At 32.8% G+C, this 15,988-nt stretch overlaps 1 protein-coding gene across 11 annotated transcripts in view; it reads left to right on the forward strand.

The window, feature by feature from the left end:
- Naaladl2 (N-acetylated alpha-linked acidic dipeptidase like 2) overlaps positions 1 to 15,988 on the forward strand; it is a 1,233,816-nt gene that overhangs the window by 711,485 nt on the left and 506,343 nt on the right. For all 11 annotated transcript variants that reach the window (XM_063229030.1, XM_063229028.1, XM_063229032.1 and 8 more), the window contains one exon: positions 5,789 to 6,062. In XM_063229030.1, coding sequence (XP_063085100.1) covers positions 5,789 to 6,062 — 274 coding nt within the window. The remainder of the gene's footprint in view (positions 1 to 5,788; positions 6,063 to 15,988) is intronic.

The raw sequence follows: 15,988 nt of genomic DNA on the forward strand, positions 1-15,988 counted from the left end.
GATTAAGAAATACAATTTTTAATCAAATAATTTGCATCACAAAGATACTATCTTGATGATGACTATTTTATTTAAAACAATGTTAGTCTTTCATAATTTCAGAAAGTGAACTCATATGTGGCCTTTTTAAATTGTGTTGTAACAAGAGATTAATTATAAATTTAAAATAAAATTTTAAAAAAACACAACATTTTGCAAAGCCTTAGAAGATATTGAATAGGTGTTTATTAATTTATGATCAATTTTTTGGAATGCTGGTTATTGTTTATTAAATGTTGATGCTTTTGCTATTTCTGTAATATTATCTGACAAATATTATTTCTGTAATCCTGTTTTACCAAAAAATCCACCATCATCTTTTATGATATATTTTTAAATTACTAAATTTTCATTACTTAACTTACTATAAAAATGTTGTCAGTCACTTCAATGTCACAACCATACCCAGGAAATTTGAATAATCTAAACTCTACCATGTTGGAAAATGTGACAAATAAAAACACATTAATTTGGAAGAAATATCTGCAGTGTAAATCAGTGGCAGAGTAGTATAGGTCACAATTATTAACTGTGCTTCAAGAGTTTCACCTTCAAATTATATGGAAAAACATTAAATACTTGAAATCGTCTTACCTGATATTTACCTTTTCAAGTTAGTACATTTTTGTTTGGAGATAGCATTCGAATAAATATTTTCGCAACACTTTGCATGTATTACAATAACCCTACTCCTCCAATAACCCTACTATAAAGATTATTAACCTGACCTGACAGGACAGTAGAGAAATACAGAAAAGTATGGGAAAAAGTACATTGCAAGTGATGAAACGAGAAACTTAAAAAATTGAGGATTAATAGCAGTTGACACAAAGAACAATGAAAGAGCGATGATTTCAAGAAATAAAAAATCTTATTGTCCTAAATACATTGAGACTTTAGTTTATAGCAAATGCAGTTATCACTTTAGGAATGATTTCTTTCTCTACTCATCATGGTGGCTAATATCTGTAATTCAGTACTCTGGAAGGCTGAGGCAGGAGGATCACACGTTTGAGCCCAACATTGACAAATTAGAGACTTAGAGAAACTTTGTATCCAAAATTAAACAAATAAAGGGTTGGAGATATAGCTTAGTGTGAAGGACATTGGTTCAGTCCCAAGTATTGCAAGTAAAACACTGAGAATAACCAAAAATTCTGACCATATCCATTTCTCTCAAAGAACAGATCAAAAGAATATATTCCTTATTTTATTATGTGAGATTTTTATAATTTCAAATCAGGGATGAACATTATTCCTGAAAGAATCCAACTTGCTTTTAAAACTAAATGTAAAATAATTCTTAACAAAGTATTATCAAAAATAAGCCACAAAATAATTTTTAAATTGTAATGCACATTATTAAGCAATAAATTTATCTTAGAAATGAAGTTTGATCTAACAGTGAAAAATTTGTTAATATAACACCATATTAATGAAAATATCATATGTTTTTCTTAATATATGCATCAAAATTTCTGATATAATTCCATATTCATTCACAAAACAACTCTAAACAATTGGAGAGTTGGAGCAAGATTTTATAGCCAATATTTACCAAACAATAATATGACATGAATATCTACTAACATACTTTATTGGATGCTTTATTAAATCTCACATAGAAGTCATAGCTCATATAAAAATTTTTAAAAATACATAAATGATGAGAATGAAAGTAATAAAACTTTCAATATAACATTTTTAACATAAACAAAAAGCAAGATAATAAGGTAGTTAATAACAAACTTTAGCAGTTAGTTTATAGAACTCGGTAACATTCCTTTATAGCAGCAATATCAAGATAAATATTTTAATCACAAATCATATTTTTATGTTAACATTTACCAGAAATTTAATAACTACTTGAGTCAATTCAAGCTCCTATAACAAAACACTTAGACTGGAAATTTCTTCAACTCATAAGTAACAGTAATACCTTGCTCACAATTATGGAGCTGGACCTCTAAAATCAAGGTGACCACAGTGTTTGGTTGGAGCATTTTATTTTTTAAAGGAGTGCCTTTCAGCTTTGTCTTTGTATGTTGTGGGAAGAGCAAAAGTCTTCCCTTGGCCCCTTTCATAAGTACACCAATCTCCGTACCTCTTAATAACTTTTAACAACTGGATATTGGGGTATGCATACATTCAGATTATGACAATAATACTAAGGATGTAATGCTATTTTAACGATGGCATATCTTCTCAAATTCTGATTTAGTCTCAGTGTCATTCTAATGACAATTTTGACATCGAAATTCCAGTGTTAGTATCGAAGAGAAAGAGAAAGAAGATGGTCTTCAAGAAGAACAAGTGAGACAACTTGCTATGATGGATATCTGAAAAAGAAAAAGAAATAATTGAAAAGCACATCACTATGAAGATGGATCCAAGAGTCTAGCAGAGTTTGAGTTGGAGCTCAGACAGAGTGATGCACACATGGAAGCCCGGGTGACACACGAGGCAGGACTCTAGACAAGGAGTGCTAGGATAGTTGTTCATGTGGGGAAAAGTGAAACGGATGCCAACCTCTCATCTTTATATCCTTTCCTTCTTGCTCCCACCTGATCCTTGTACCGATAACCCAAAAATGAGAAAAACAGTTTTGTACGACCTTTAGGAAAAAAATAGAACAAATTCATGACCTCATGTATGAGAAATATTTCTACAGCATGCCAGAAAATGTATATTCAGCACGCTAAATTAAAATTATGCATGTCAAAGCTATGAACTTATTTCATCATCACACAGTATATAAAAATAAAAAGAGAAGTAGAACCTGAAGAAAATGTCATGGTTTTGGCTTAAAAAGGTTGATCCAGTACCAAAACCAAACCAAAACAAAACAGAACCAACCAAGAAACAAAAAAATGCCAAAGGCAAAAACCAAGACCAGTTATTATACAGAAAAGGAAAGAAATATAGATAAATAATTTGTGAAAACATCCTTATTGGTAATCATGGGAATACAAATTAAAACACAATAGGATAAAATTTTGTCTAAATTGGATATCAATAATCAGCTACATTGTCAGTGGGGCTCTTAAATAGTGCTGGTAGAACAAAAATCTTTGGAAAACTCGGTCCATCTTGCAACAAAGTGATAATGCTTCTAAGTTAAACACAATGATATTCAATTTTGCATTCATCACATTTGCAAAAGAGTAAAATAAAACACAAGACAAGACAAACCAAGTGTTAGCAGGATTGAAAGAACAAGAACTCTCATGAAGAGCTGGCAGGAGAGCAATCAAAATCCTTTACAACACTTTGGCATTTCTTACTAAAGCTACACAGGTGCATGCTCTTTAAACACATAATTTCTAGTCCTCAGAAACTCTTGTGCATGTCTTTGGGAAATAGGAATAAAATGTTCAATGCAGAGTTGTTTATGATAATGAAAAATGGGAACCAATTTCAAATATTTGTTTCAGGAGAACTGTTAAAAATCTGAAGAAAACTCACATACACTATTCTGAGTGGAAAAAAGCAAGTTACTATGTATAACATTACTATGTATATTAATTACATAATAATAAAACACATAAAAGTAAAGGATGAAGTGTTATACACACACAGAAATATAATCTATAATGACGAGATAATGGGAAACAAAAAATCAGATTGATGATGACCCTGAGGATTAGGGTGTTAGAATTATAAGGGTACATAGATGTTCAATTATACTTGAAATGTTATATTACATACCCTGAGATTTTTCTTTCATTATTTTCATGTTTTTAGGTTGCATATTCTTCATACATTCAAATTGCCTCACAACACGGAAAACTGAAGTTATAATGTAAAAGCACATATCCAGTAGGAGGAGAAAAGAATATACATTATTTAATATTTTAAATTTAGATTTGTACTGAATAATAATTCGACTTTCTCTGGAATTGTGATAAATTACTTGTTGTTCAGTTAATCCTCTAAAAAGCATTTGATTTGCCTTTTGAGATCATGCAGTATTGTAAAACATAAGCATCTTGAAATATTCAGTGTTTGGTTGACATGTTCACACTGTGAAACACTTAGGAACGGAGATCAACGAAATGAATACAGATTAACATCTTCCATACTCACTGATATATTTATGTTCATCAGTTGTTGACAAACAAAATTTAAAGCAGTACTCAAATTGTTCTTCCATTTTTCTGTTAATATTTACCATATTTAATTAAAATTGCTTAAGTTAAATATGTATTCTGAATCTTCAGTTTACTTGTAGTTCAAAAGAATATTATTAAAGTGCATTCTGAATAACTGTTTAATCCAGTTCAGTGAATTTTTTCTCAATTTACTTGGCCTATCTCAGAAAGTCCAGAGAGGATGCTGTAGCCATAGGCAAACAAGAGACAGCAAGGCAAGAAATAATATAATGAATGAACAGGATAGAAAGCAGGCCATTGTCAAGGTGAAGAAAAAAATGAAACTTTCAATTTGGTCTTTCATAATATTTAAATGTCACTGTACCATTGATTGATATAACTAATTACTTATAAGGAAATTAAGAAAGAAACACATCCCCTTAATCTTTGTTTGAGGTGGAAGTATCCAAAGTTCAAAGCTAGCCTGGAAAATTTAGCAAGAACTTTTCTCAGAACTAAAATAAAAATGGCTAGAGATATATTATTATATTTTTATTTCTCATTGGAGAACCTAAACTTATTATTAAATAATAATTATATTATTATTTCCCATTGGAGAACCTGAATTTTATCCTAAATATTGAAAAATATATCTTAGAAATTGTTTATTTTTGCATCTCGTTGTATAGGCCAGCTTCCAAGCTATGTCAACAAACCTGCCTTTTGTCTCCAGTAATGCTTTGCTATGCTATTGTCTACTTTTTAATTCCCTTTCCAGATGTGTTCTGTTTGTGGTCCTTGAATAAAGTGGGTCCTCATCTAAATATGTATATACAAGAAAAAAGTGTAATAGGCAAAAATAGCAATATAAACGTTAACAGTAATAGCTTGGATGGCAATGAAATTCTTATAATAAATACATTGGTACTTGAAGCTACTTATGATTTGGTTCTTTTCCATTGCAGCTACAAAATGTAAAAAAAATCAGATTAAACTATTATTAAGTGCCCGTACCCAGTTGTATTCCACATAGATTTTTGTCTAACTTGTAAAATACTATCAACAAAAATAGATAGTATCATGGCAGATTATGGAATAAGTGTATTGTGACCCAAATATATTGGTTTGGAAACCTATGTTTTGGTCTTACTATTTGTATATTGAATTTATTGCTCATTGCATCATTGAGCAATAATGACAAATCATAATTTGTCATACAAATTGTATCTAATGTACTCTATTATTTTACATAGCAATAGCTCTATGTTAATCAATAATTTTATATGGAGTCACATTAAGCATGGTGCAGAACTATCTCAATCAAAATGATTCATATTTTTGGAACTGATTTTAAATGTTTTGTGACAATGTTGACAGCAGGATTGGAACCAATGTGAGAACTAGTTTGCATTAATCACTCTTCTTTTAAATCACAGAGCTTAGCTCTTAATTTAAGAAACTGACTCATCCTGCTTGAATTTCTATAATTCTTCTGTAAGGCCATACTTTTCTACCACACCATAAATTTTTTGATAGGATATTGTCTTAGTCATTTTTCCATTTCCTACATCTGTAAAAATTGTTAACACATTGAACTGTCATATCTCAAAAGAATAAAGATTTCCCTTTATTTAAAAAGTAATTTTATTTTTTTCCAGAAATTTGCTAGAGCTGTATAGAAGTGAAGATGATATGGAAATTTCAACGAAGATTAAGACTCAGTGGACCTTGCTGGGTCTAGAAGATGTACAGTTTGTGAATTACTCCGTGCTGCTAAATGTGCCAGGCCCTGCGCCCAGCACCGTGACGCTGAGCAGCAGCGGCCAGTGTTTTCATCCTAATGGCCAGCCTTGCAGTGAGAGAGCCAGAACAGAAGGCAGCCAAGATCTGCTCTACTCATATGCAGCCTATTCTGCCAAAGGAACTCTCGAGGTAATATGACCATTTGTCTCTGTCATTTACAGTGAAATGGAATTAGAAAACAACAGCTTTCATCTAAATTGAACTAACTGGCAAGATGCAACAAAAAAGTAACCATTAAATGTTCTCATTGTGGAGGCCTCAGGAAAGGGAAGGAAGATAGAAATTGCCTGATGTTTTTCTTGTCATATTTTGAAAGTGAAAGCAAGTTAGAAGTGAACTCAAAGGTGTTGAACATGTGACTCAGTCATTCAGATTTTGCCCAGGCCATAAAGTACAAGTTTATGTCATTTATAGTTTTGAAGAGGCCAATTTTAATACACTGAAATGGAAAGAAAGAATGGAAATGGAGGAGATTGTGTTTTGAGGTTGTGTAAGTACCTAAGAAATGAGGTGGAAAATTGATGTTTTCACACATATCAGATTTGAAATACAGCACTTATGCTTTCGTGATAGAAAACACATGTGATACGGAACCAGGTGTAGATTTTTCCTCCACCTTTTCTGGGTTGGCTAGGTTTTGGCACTATGTAACTTTGGCATAGTAGTTAAGTGAAAGGCTATTAGAGACACATGGATTAGTTTTAAATCTCAACTCTGCCATTACTATTACTTAAACCATCTAGTGCTGAGTTCTCCTGTCTCTGTGTGGAAAATAGCAATAGGTCTAATTTTCTAAAACTGTCATGAGAAATTAACTAATATACGTTTATTCTGGAGGGTACAGAATAGTCTATGGTAAGAACAATGTATATTATGTACAACATTATTGATCACTGGTTTGCTACTACTGTAATTCTCATTTAAAACAAATAAAAATTTGTGTTTCTGACTTGTAATGGTACAATTTTCTGAAAATTTTACTTCACATTAATTATGGATAATATATGACATATTTAGGTCATTTAAAGCTATTTATCAGAAGTGCTCAAAATAACGTAACAGTGAATGCTCGTTCCTTAATATAAGCTTTTATTTGGAGGGAATGGGGGGGTAGATGTGGCTTTGCTTGTGTTTCAGCATTGTTTCTACTCTAATTTTATTACATCCTGACTTTCAGCAGTGCTGCACAAAACCCAGCACAACCTTGAGAAGTTTCACTGTTAAATTAATTAGAATTTAATTTAATGTTAAATGTCTGTAGTATTCCTAGTGTAGGACTCTTCTAATTTGATTTGATTAATATACATTATTTCTGGGAGCCAATAATGGAAATGAAACACACCTGCAAATTAATAAAAATAGCCACAGCCAGTACCCTCTCCTTGGTTCAGAAGCTTTGGACTTAATCCAAGAGTTTAAGTTACCCATATATATTCTTGTGGATTCCTAACCTTGCATAAGCCCTGCACATCTCCTGCCTTCTCTTTCATCCAATTGGCTCAAATCCAGTGAGATAATTTATCCCCTGACAACAGCGTGTCTAAGACAGAACAACCACAAAGACGTGAGTAGTGCCTTGGAATCTTTTTGCTCTTCAGTTTATTTTTGCAAACACTGATAACTGTTTACCTAGGTGATATGGAAAAGCCATGGATCCGCAACTTGTGTCTCCCTTTCCTCCATCGTCTTATAAGTTATACAATTTAGTGTCTTTGTTTTATATAAAAGCCATGGTCTACTGATCCTTCGTAATGTCAATGACGTTGTAAGTCCTATTCACCATCTTTGAATGTATTAAAACTGCCATTTAAAAAAAATGAGTTAAAAGGGATTGTAAAAGAGAGAAAAAGTATAAATGAAATAAATGAAGAAATACTCTCCATCTTTCAGATATGAGGCCTGTAAACAGAGGATTGTTCAGGGAAACTAAAATTTGATTATAGATAAACATCTTGCATTTGAAGAACATAGTTTGAGAAATTAATCATGCAAATTAGATGGAGTCATTGATGATAATTATTTTACTAATTGTACAAATAGAGAAAATCTATTATACTAAGTACATAAAATTTAAGTTTATTGTTACTGATATTTTAAAACTCAAATTATATTAAGATTATTCTCCAAAGTGAAGAAATTTCCAGGAGACAATGGTATACACATAGAGAACACTGGTATATGTACTGTATACATATTTTAGGGATCTATTGAAATTCATGTATCATAATTAATAGGGCATTGGTGATTTTTTTGGGTTTCTGTAGACCATTCCCTAATGCAAATCAAGCTTGAGTGGTTGTGGCTGATGATTTGGGCACACCTCCTTTTTTATTTTGAGTACATTCTGTTTGCATGAATTTCTATGAGGCAGAGCTATTAACAAGTTCTTAATTTATTCCATCCTCACTGCCGGCAGAGCTCACTATAGCTCTTGCTTTTGACAAGGTTATTTGTAGAAGGGGAGTGCCCCTTTCCTTTGAAGAGCTGTCATGTCCATTCATCATAGGACCATTTGTATAAGCTTCCAATTTGTGCTTTCTGGTAACAGTCTAAACAGCATTTGTGGTATTTGAGATCTACTTCAGAAACCTACTTAGTGCCAGCATGATGGATGGTGTACTTTACAACTTCTTTGTAATTCATCGTGCTCTAGAAAGGTGACATTGTTTACCCCCTCATAATGACAGGTGGGTCAGTAAGAGGGTCCTAAGGAAAGTTGTCCTGTCAGATGCAAAATACATATTAAAACGGATGCATAAATAATTTAGCAGGAGTGAGGTTAGCTTCAGGTAATAAACAGTGATATGTATTTGTATAAAAATGTAAATATCTACTATAATATTATCATAAGGTTAAAGATATTGATAGTGAGGACTGATAATATCTGGTCAATTTTATAAATGGTATACATGAATTTTATGTAACCCTTGTGCAATTATTTTGTTTCCCTTGTAAAACCAAGTCAGATGCAGAAAAGTAAAACACACAATTAATATTCAATATATATTGGCTATATGGTTTCTGCCATATTCTACTTCTTGAGCAGAGTGTTTTTTTTTTTTTCTTGTTCCCATACATTATAGGGACATTGATGGTTTCCTTCAGTGTAACATTGCTTTTTAATCTAAGAGGCAAGCCAGATTCTGCATTTTTATGGAGAAGTTTACTTTCAACAACTCATTAGTTGGGCAGAGATACATTGTTATTAACAAATTGATTACCACCCTGTTCTGTAGACCACGGAGCTCAGGAGCTTCCTTATCAGTTGAACAAATGTGGGTCGGTCACCTCAGTTCTCTAAAACTTATTGTTCTTGTCTATATAAAGGAATGAATGATAGTTACTTAAAGGAAGAAAGGGTAGAAATCACACAAAGTATCTGGGACATATAAAGTATTCAATAAGGATTAGAAATGATTGCTCTTTGGTGTAAAGTAGACACATTTAAATTGAATCAAAATATTATTCAGTTGTAGAAGTATAAAATTTTATTATATTTATCATGCCATCCTACTATCTTCCATCATCTGTTTAATATGATCAATATTAATTGTCAAGCAAAATATCTTTAACAAGTTTGAATAAGACAATATGCATAATATTCAGATTATATTTTTAATTTAACTTCAAGCTCAAAGACATTAGGTGTGAAATGTTTTATTCTTGAATGCAGAAGGATGAATCGTGTCAAGAAAAACTTAAAGAATGTTGTAGTCAGGGGTTGTACACAGAGAACAATTCAGATCAGGACATGGAGTTTATAATGTTTTTATAATGGTCACCGGGAATTAACACCGAAAAATGCAGGAAATTTATCCACAACATCAAAGACATAGATTATTTAGTCAAGGGTCTAAAGCCCACAGCACATGTTCCACATGAGTCCAGATAAAAACCCAGAACTCAGGACATTGCCTCCCACGAGTCCAACTGGAAGCCCAGAGCCCACAAGACAGACTCAGGCCAGTCTCTTTTACGGATCCGTGACAGGAAGAACCAAGGGTCAGCGGTGGAAGCCAGAAAGTCCATGCCAGCAGGATGAAGGAGCTGTGATGGTGGGATGAGGAGCTGAGAAGTCACCCTCACAACAAAGAGCAGGGCTGTCCTGAAAGGCAACACAGCTGTCCTCAGCAACACGGAGGCCCCGAACTCCTCCGATGACAAGCATAGTCAGGTACCTGCCAGGAAGCAGCGTGAGGAGTTCATCCTGGAGACCAAGCAGCACATGTCTTCCCCTGCGGAGCCAGGTATGCTCGATGTGAAGACCACAGCTTCTCCAGGAGAACCAATAGCTCAGACAGCAACTCGTAGGAGAACCCACAATGCCTCCTAAACAAAACTAACAAAGGGCTTATCTGCCACATATGTGAGTTATATTTTCCCCTTTAACTTAAAATTAATTCAGAAGTATTCACATAAAAAGAAGCAATCTCATGAACCATTATCCATAGTTAATATTTGCCAGAAAAGTTATATCTTCTGCATAGAAAAGATAATAAGAGCAAATCAATAAAAGTTTTAAAGAAAATGATGAATTTAAGCAATGAATTTAACTAAGCAACATGTAAGAGACTTCACCAGAACGAATATGGCATTTTAATTGAAAAATGATTAAATTAGACTTTTAATTTGACTAAACTTATTTCTAAAGATTCTGAGCTACCATAATTGCTTCTGACAGAAAATTTTAGTATTTTTGTCTGATGTATACAGAGTTAAGTGGTAATAAAACTTTCTTATCAAATTTAGCTTATATGCAAGTCTTATAAAATGCCAGTACTTGAATATAATCATTTACAAATGAGATTTACCTCTTTTTAATAAATTCTGAAAATTATTTCAAACTAGATTCTTAGCTTGGTACAATAATTTATTTTATTTTAATTTTTAAATTTTAGGTAAGGTAAAACTAAACAAAACAGAACAAAGTAGATAAGAAAACAATGTAAGTGACACAAATTTCAAAGCAAGACAATAGGAAATCTACAATAGCTAACATAGTGTCTCTTGTTTTCTTCTAAATAGTTTTCCATATCTTCACATACAGTGAATTCATACAAAACAAAATAGTAATAAGCTGATCAGAACAGAGTGATGTAGCCATTATAGGCCTTCAAAACCAAATAATAGAAAAATCAACAATGGCTTACATAATGTCTCTGGTTCTCTTCAAATTTGCTGTCCATACCTTCATGTATATTGAAATTAAACAATAGAAAGCAAAGTAAAACTACTCTGAACTAAGAATAATAGTATTACTGGATTTCACAGCATGACAGTATGGTATCAGGAGTGGATACCTTAATGTCTCATTTTAATCAACATAGCTGTTCGTTTCATCACATATAATATAATCAATTCTCATAAACTGTTTAGGAGAAGTTCTACACATGTATAAGCTTCTACATGTATACCTACCTTATCTATATTACAGAGAAAAACAAAACAAAACAAATTTCTAGAAAAACATGAACAAAAAAGGCAAATAAATAACAATAGGAAAGAGCCCAAAATAATGACGATACAGGCCTTCAAAACAAGGTGGTTGGAGCTTAGCTAGAATTGTTATTTTACATAACGATCTTCAAGAGTTCTTCAGAGCACCAGACCCTAACATGCAAAATTGTGCCAATCCTATGCATGTTCACTTTTTGTTCCAAGAACTTACACAATTTTTAGCCCAATCGTCTTAGCTATCCTAAGTGTATTTATACAATTTTAGATATTTTTTTCTTTCCTTTCCTTTTTTCTTTTTCTTTCTTTTCTCTGAGACATTATTTTTTCCCTTTTGAGCAGATTCTTATTCTTTCACTGTATTTATTGAGGATTTTGTATCTTATGTATTCTTACCATTGCTTATATTAGGGAGACTATATTGTATTTATACATGTGAGTTTGATTTATTTCCCTTATGTGTATGGTTTCAAGTTGTATCCATTTACTTATAAATATCTCATTGTGATCATTCTTTATAGCTGAGTAGTACTCCATTGTATAAAAATACTACAACTTTGTTATCCATTCCTCAGTTGATGGGCATTTAGGTTGTTTCCAAGATCTGGCTATTACAAATTGTACGGCTGTAAACATGGTTGCACATATATCACTGTGGTATGATGTTCCCAGCTCTTCTGGGAATATGACTAGAAATGGAATAGTTGGGCCAAATGGAACTTCCAATCCTAGCTTTTGGAGGAATCTCCATACTGACCTCCACAGTGGTTGCACCAGTCTGCACCCCCACCAACAGTGCAGAAGAGTTCCTTCCCTCACTCCCCTGCAGCCTCTCCAGCATTTGTTGTTGGTAGTTTTCTTTATCCTGGCCATTCCTTATGGAGTGAAATGGAATCTCAGTGTGGTTTTAATTTGCATTTCTCTAGTGACTAATGATGATCAACTTTTTTTTTATGTATTTATTTCTCATTTGAATTTCTTCAAATGAGAACTGTGTATTCATCTCAGATGCCTATTTTTTATTGGGTCTTTGAATTTCAGAGGTCTGATTTTTAAAAATTATTTATATGTTCTAGACAGAAGTCCTTTGTTTGAGGGACAGTTGACAATGACATTTTCCCAGTTTGTGGGTTTTCTTTTCACTATGCTGCAGATTTATTTTGACATGCAAAAGCTCTTTAATAAGACATGATCCCAGTTATTGATTCTGGGGCATATTTCCCATGCAGTTTGATTTTTGTTAATGAATTCTCTACCTACCCCTATGTCTTCAAGATTTCTACCAACTTTGTCTTCCAACAGATTTAGTGTTTCTGTTTTAATATTTGGATCTTTGATCCATTTAAACGTTAATTTAGTACATGTTGATAGGCATGGGTCTAGTTTTAGTTTTCAGCATACGGAGAACCAATTTTTCCAGCACCATTTCTTGAAGAGACTATCAGTCTTCCAGTGAATGTGTTTGGACCCTTTATCAAAGATAAAGTATTGTTTGTGTTTGTAGTTGTAGCTGTATCTTCTAATCTATTCCATTGATCTTCAGGCCTGTTTTTATATCAGTACCATGCTGATTTTTTAACAGTATCTTTGTAGTATAGTTTCAAAAGTCAAGAATTGTGATGCCTCCTGCCTTACCTTTGTTGCTTAGAGTTGCCTTTGCTATTTTAGGTCTCTTCTGGTTCCAGATGAATTTTATAAATAATTTCTCTATATCTATAAGGTAGCTAGTGGTGTTTTGATTGAGATTGCCTTAAATCAATACAAAAATTTTGGGAGAATGGCCATTTTCACACGAGGTCCTTTTTGACTTCTTTTTCAGGGTATTATAATTTTCCCTGAATAGATCATTTAATTCTTTTGTTAGATTGATTCCTAAGTATTACATTTTTTGGATGCTATTTTGAAAGGTATAGCTTCTCTTTATTTCTCTCTCAGTGATTTCGTTGTTTGTGTAGAGGAATGCTTAATATTTGGAGTTGACTTTGTATCCAGCTACATTACTGAATTTGTTTATTATACCTAGGAGTCTTTCAATGGAGTTTTGGGTGTCTTCTAAATAGAGTATTATGTCATCTGTGGATAATGATAATTAAATTTATTTTCTTATGCTTACTTCTTCTATTTCTCTCTATTGTCTAATTGCTCTTGCTAGTATGTCCAGTATTATATTGAATAGGAGTGATGATAATGCACATCCTTATCTTGTTCCTGATTTTAGGTTAAAGGCTTTCAGTTTGGGGCCATTTACTGCTGGCTGTTGATTTGTCATGAATGGCTTTTATCATATTGAGTTAAATACCATCTATTACAATTTTCTGTAAGGATTTTACCATGAATAAACTTGGACTTTATCAAAAGTTTGTTTTGCATCTATAGAAATGATCATGTGGTTCTTATTTTTGGCTCTATTGGTATGGTAGATTACATTTATTGATTTGCATGTGTTGAACCGTCCCTGCATTCCTGGGATGAATACCACTTGGTCATGGTGTATAATATTTTTAATGATTTTCTGCACACTCTTTGCCAGAATTGTATTGAGAAGTTTTGAATCTGTGTTCATTATGGAGACTGGCCTATAGTTCTTTTTTTTTTGGGGGGGGGTTTGAGCATTTCTCAGGTTTTGGTACTAGAGTAATATTTGCTTCAAGAAATGACTTGGGAAGAATTGCTTCCCTCTCAATTTCATTGAGGAGTTTGAGGAGAGTAAGCATTAAATCTTCTTTGAATTTCTTGAGGAATTCCTCACTGAATCTGTCTGGACCTGGACTTTTGTGTGTTGTTAATGATTAAATTACATTTTCAATTTTGTTCATTAAAATTGGGTTGTTCAGCAGTTTTACATCTTCTTGACCCAGCTTTGGTAATTCACATGTTTCTATAAATCTGTCCATTTATTTTGTGTTATCAAGCCTATGAGAGTAGAGGTTGTTGAAATAAATATTGTATTTCCTGTATTTCCATAGGATCTGTAGTGATTTTATCCTTTTCATTCCTTATTACATGAATTTGAGTTTTTTCTTTCCTTTTTAAAATAAGATTGGCTAGAGGTTCATCAATTTTAGTTACTCTTTCAAAGAACCAACTCTTTCACTCATTGATTCTTTGTATTGTTTTCTTAGTCTCTATTGGATTGATTTCTGCTCTGACCTTTATAATTTTCTCCCTTCTTTTGGCTTCTGGCTTGACTTGCTCTTCTTTTCTAGATGTTTGAGGTGTAGCATCAGGTTTTTGTTTGGGTTTATTCTGTTTTCCTGATGTGGGAATTCAGTGCAATGTTTTCTTCTGAGCGCTGCTTTCATTGCATCCCTTAGGTTCTGGTAAGTTGTATTTGTGTTTTCACTAACTTGTGGATATTGTTTAATTTCCTAGGTGACCCATTGGTTGGTCATGTGTGTATTATTCAGTTTCCATGTCTTTGTGGTGATTTTGTTGTTTCTTTTGTAATTAATTTCTAATTTCATGGTACTATATTCTGGTAATATGCATGGGGTAATTTCATTTCTTTTGCATTTCCTAAAGCATGTTCTGTGGGCTAGTATAAGTCTGTTTTAGAGACTGTCCACGTGCTGCTGATAAGAATGCATATTCTTATGTTGTTGGGTGCAACACTCTGTATAAGTCCACCAAGTTCATTTTTTCACAGGTGTGATTCAGTTCTGTTATTTCTTTGCTGATTTTTTGTCTATTTGATCTGTCCCTTTGTGTCAATGGTATGTTAAAGTCTCCTGTTATAATTGTGTTATTGATTATTCAATTTTTCATTTCTATTAATATTTGTTTTATATTGCTTGGTGCTCCCAAGATCGGTGCATAGATATTTAAAATTGTTATCTCTTGCTTTTAAAGTTTTCCCCTAACTAGTATATAGTGACCCTCTTTATCTCTTTTCATCATTCTTGTTTTGAAGTTTACATTGTCTGCAAGAAAAAATAGCTACCCCTGGGTTTTTTTGGCTCCTGTTTCATGAAGTATTGTTTTCTATCCTTTGACTTTCAGATTACGAATTGCCCTTTGGGTTAGATGGGTTTCTTGTATACAGCCTATGGTTGGATGTTGTTTCTTGATCCATTCTGCTAGTCTGCTTCTTTTAATTGGTGAATTAAGGCCATTTACATTAATGGTTATAACATATATATTGGTTTACTTTTGACATGTTATCTTTCTGCTGTTAATTCTGTACCTTTCCAATCTGTTTAATTGTTTGCTTTGCTTAGCAGTTTTTTCCTCTGTATATCTAAAATGTCTTTCAGTATTTTTTGCAGGGTTGTTTTAGTAGTCATGAAGTTCTTCAGCTGTTCTTTGTCGTGGAAGTTTCTTATTTCTCCATCCATTTTGAGGGACAGTTTTGCAGGGTACATCAGTCTGAGTTGGACATTTTTTTCCCTTAGGATTGGAAATACTTCACTCTATGTTCTTGACTTCATTGTTTGTGTTCAGAAGTCTGCTGTGATTCTGACAGGCTTATTTTTATAGGTGATCTGTCTCTTCTCTCTAACAGCTTTAAATATTCTGTTTTTCTATTGGATTTTTGGGGTGTTGATAATTATATTTCTGGGTGTATTTCTATTTTGTTATAATTATTTGAAGTTCTATATGCT

Source organism: Cavia porcellus, unplaced genomic scaffold (assembly GCF_034190915.1).
Source record: "Cavia porcellus strain 051 isolate PalLab524CR breed Dunkin Hartley unplaced genomic scaffold, mCavPor4.1 scaffold_17, whole genome shotgun sequence".
Classification (NCBI taxonomy): domain Eukaryota; kingdom Metazoa; phylum Chordata; class Mammalia; order Rodentia; family Caviidae; genus Cavia; species Cavia porcellus.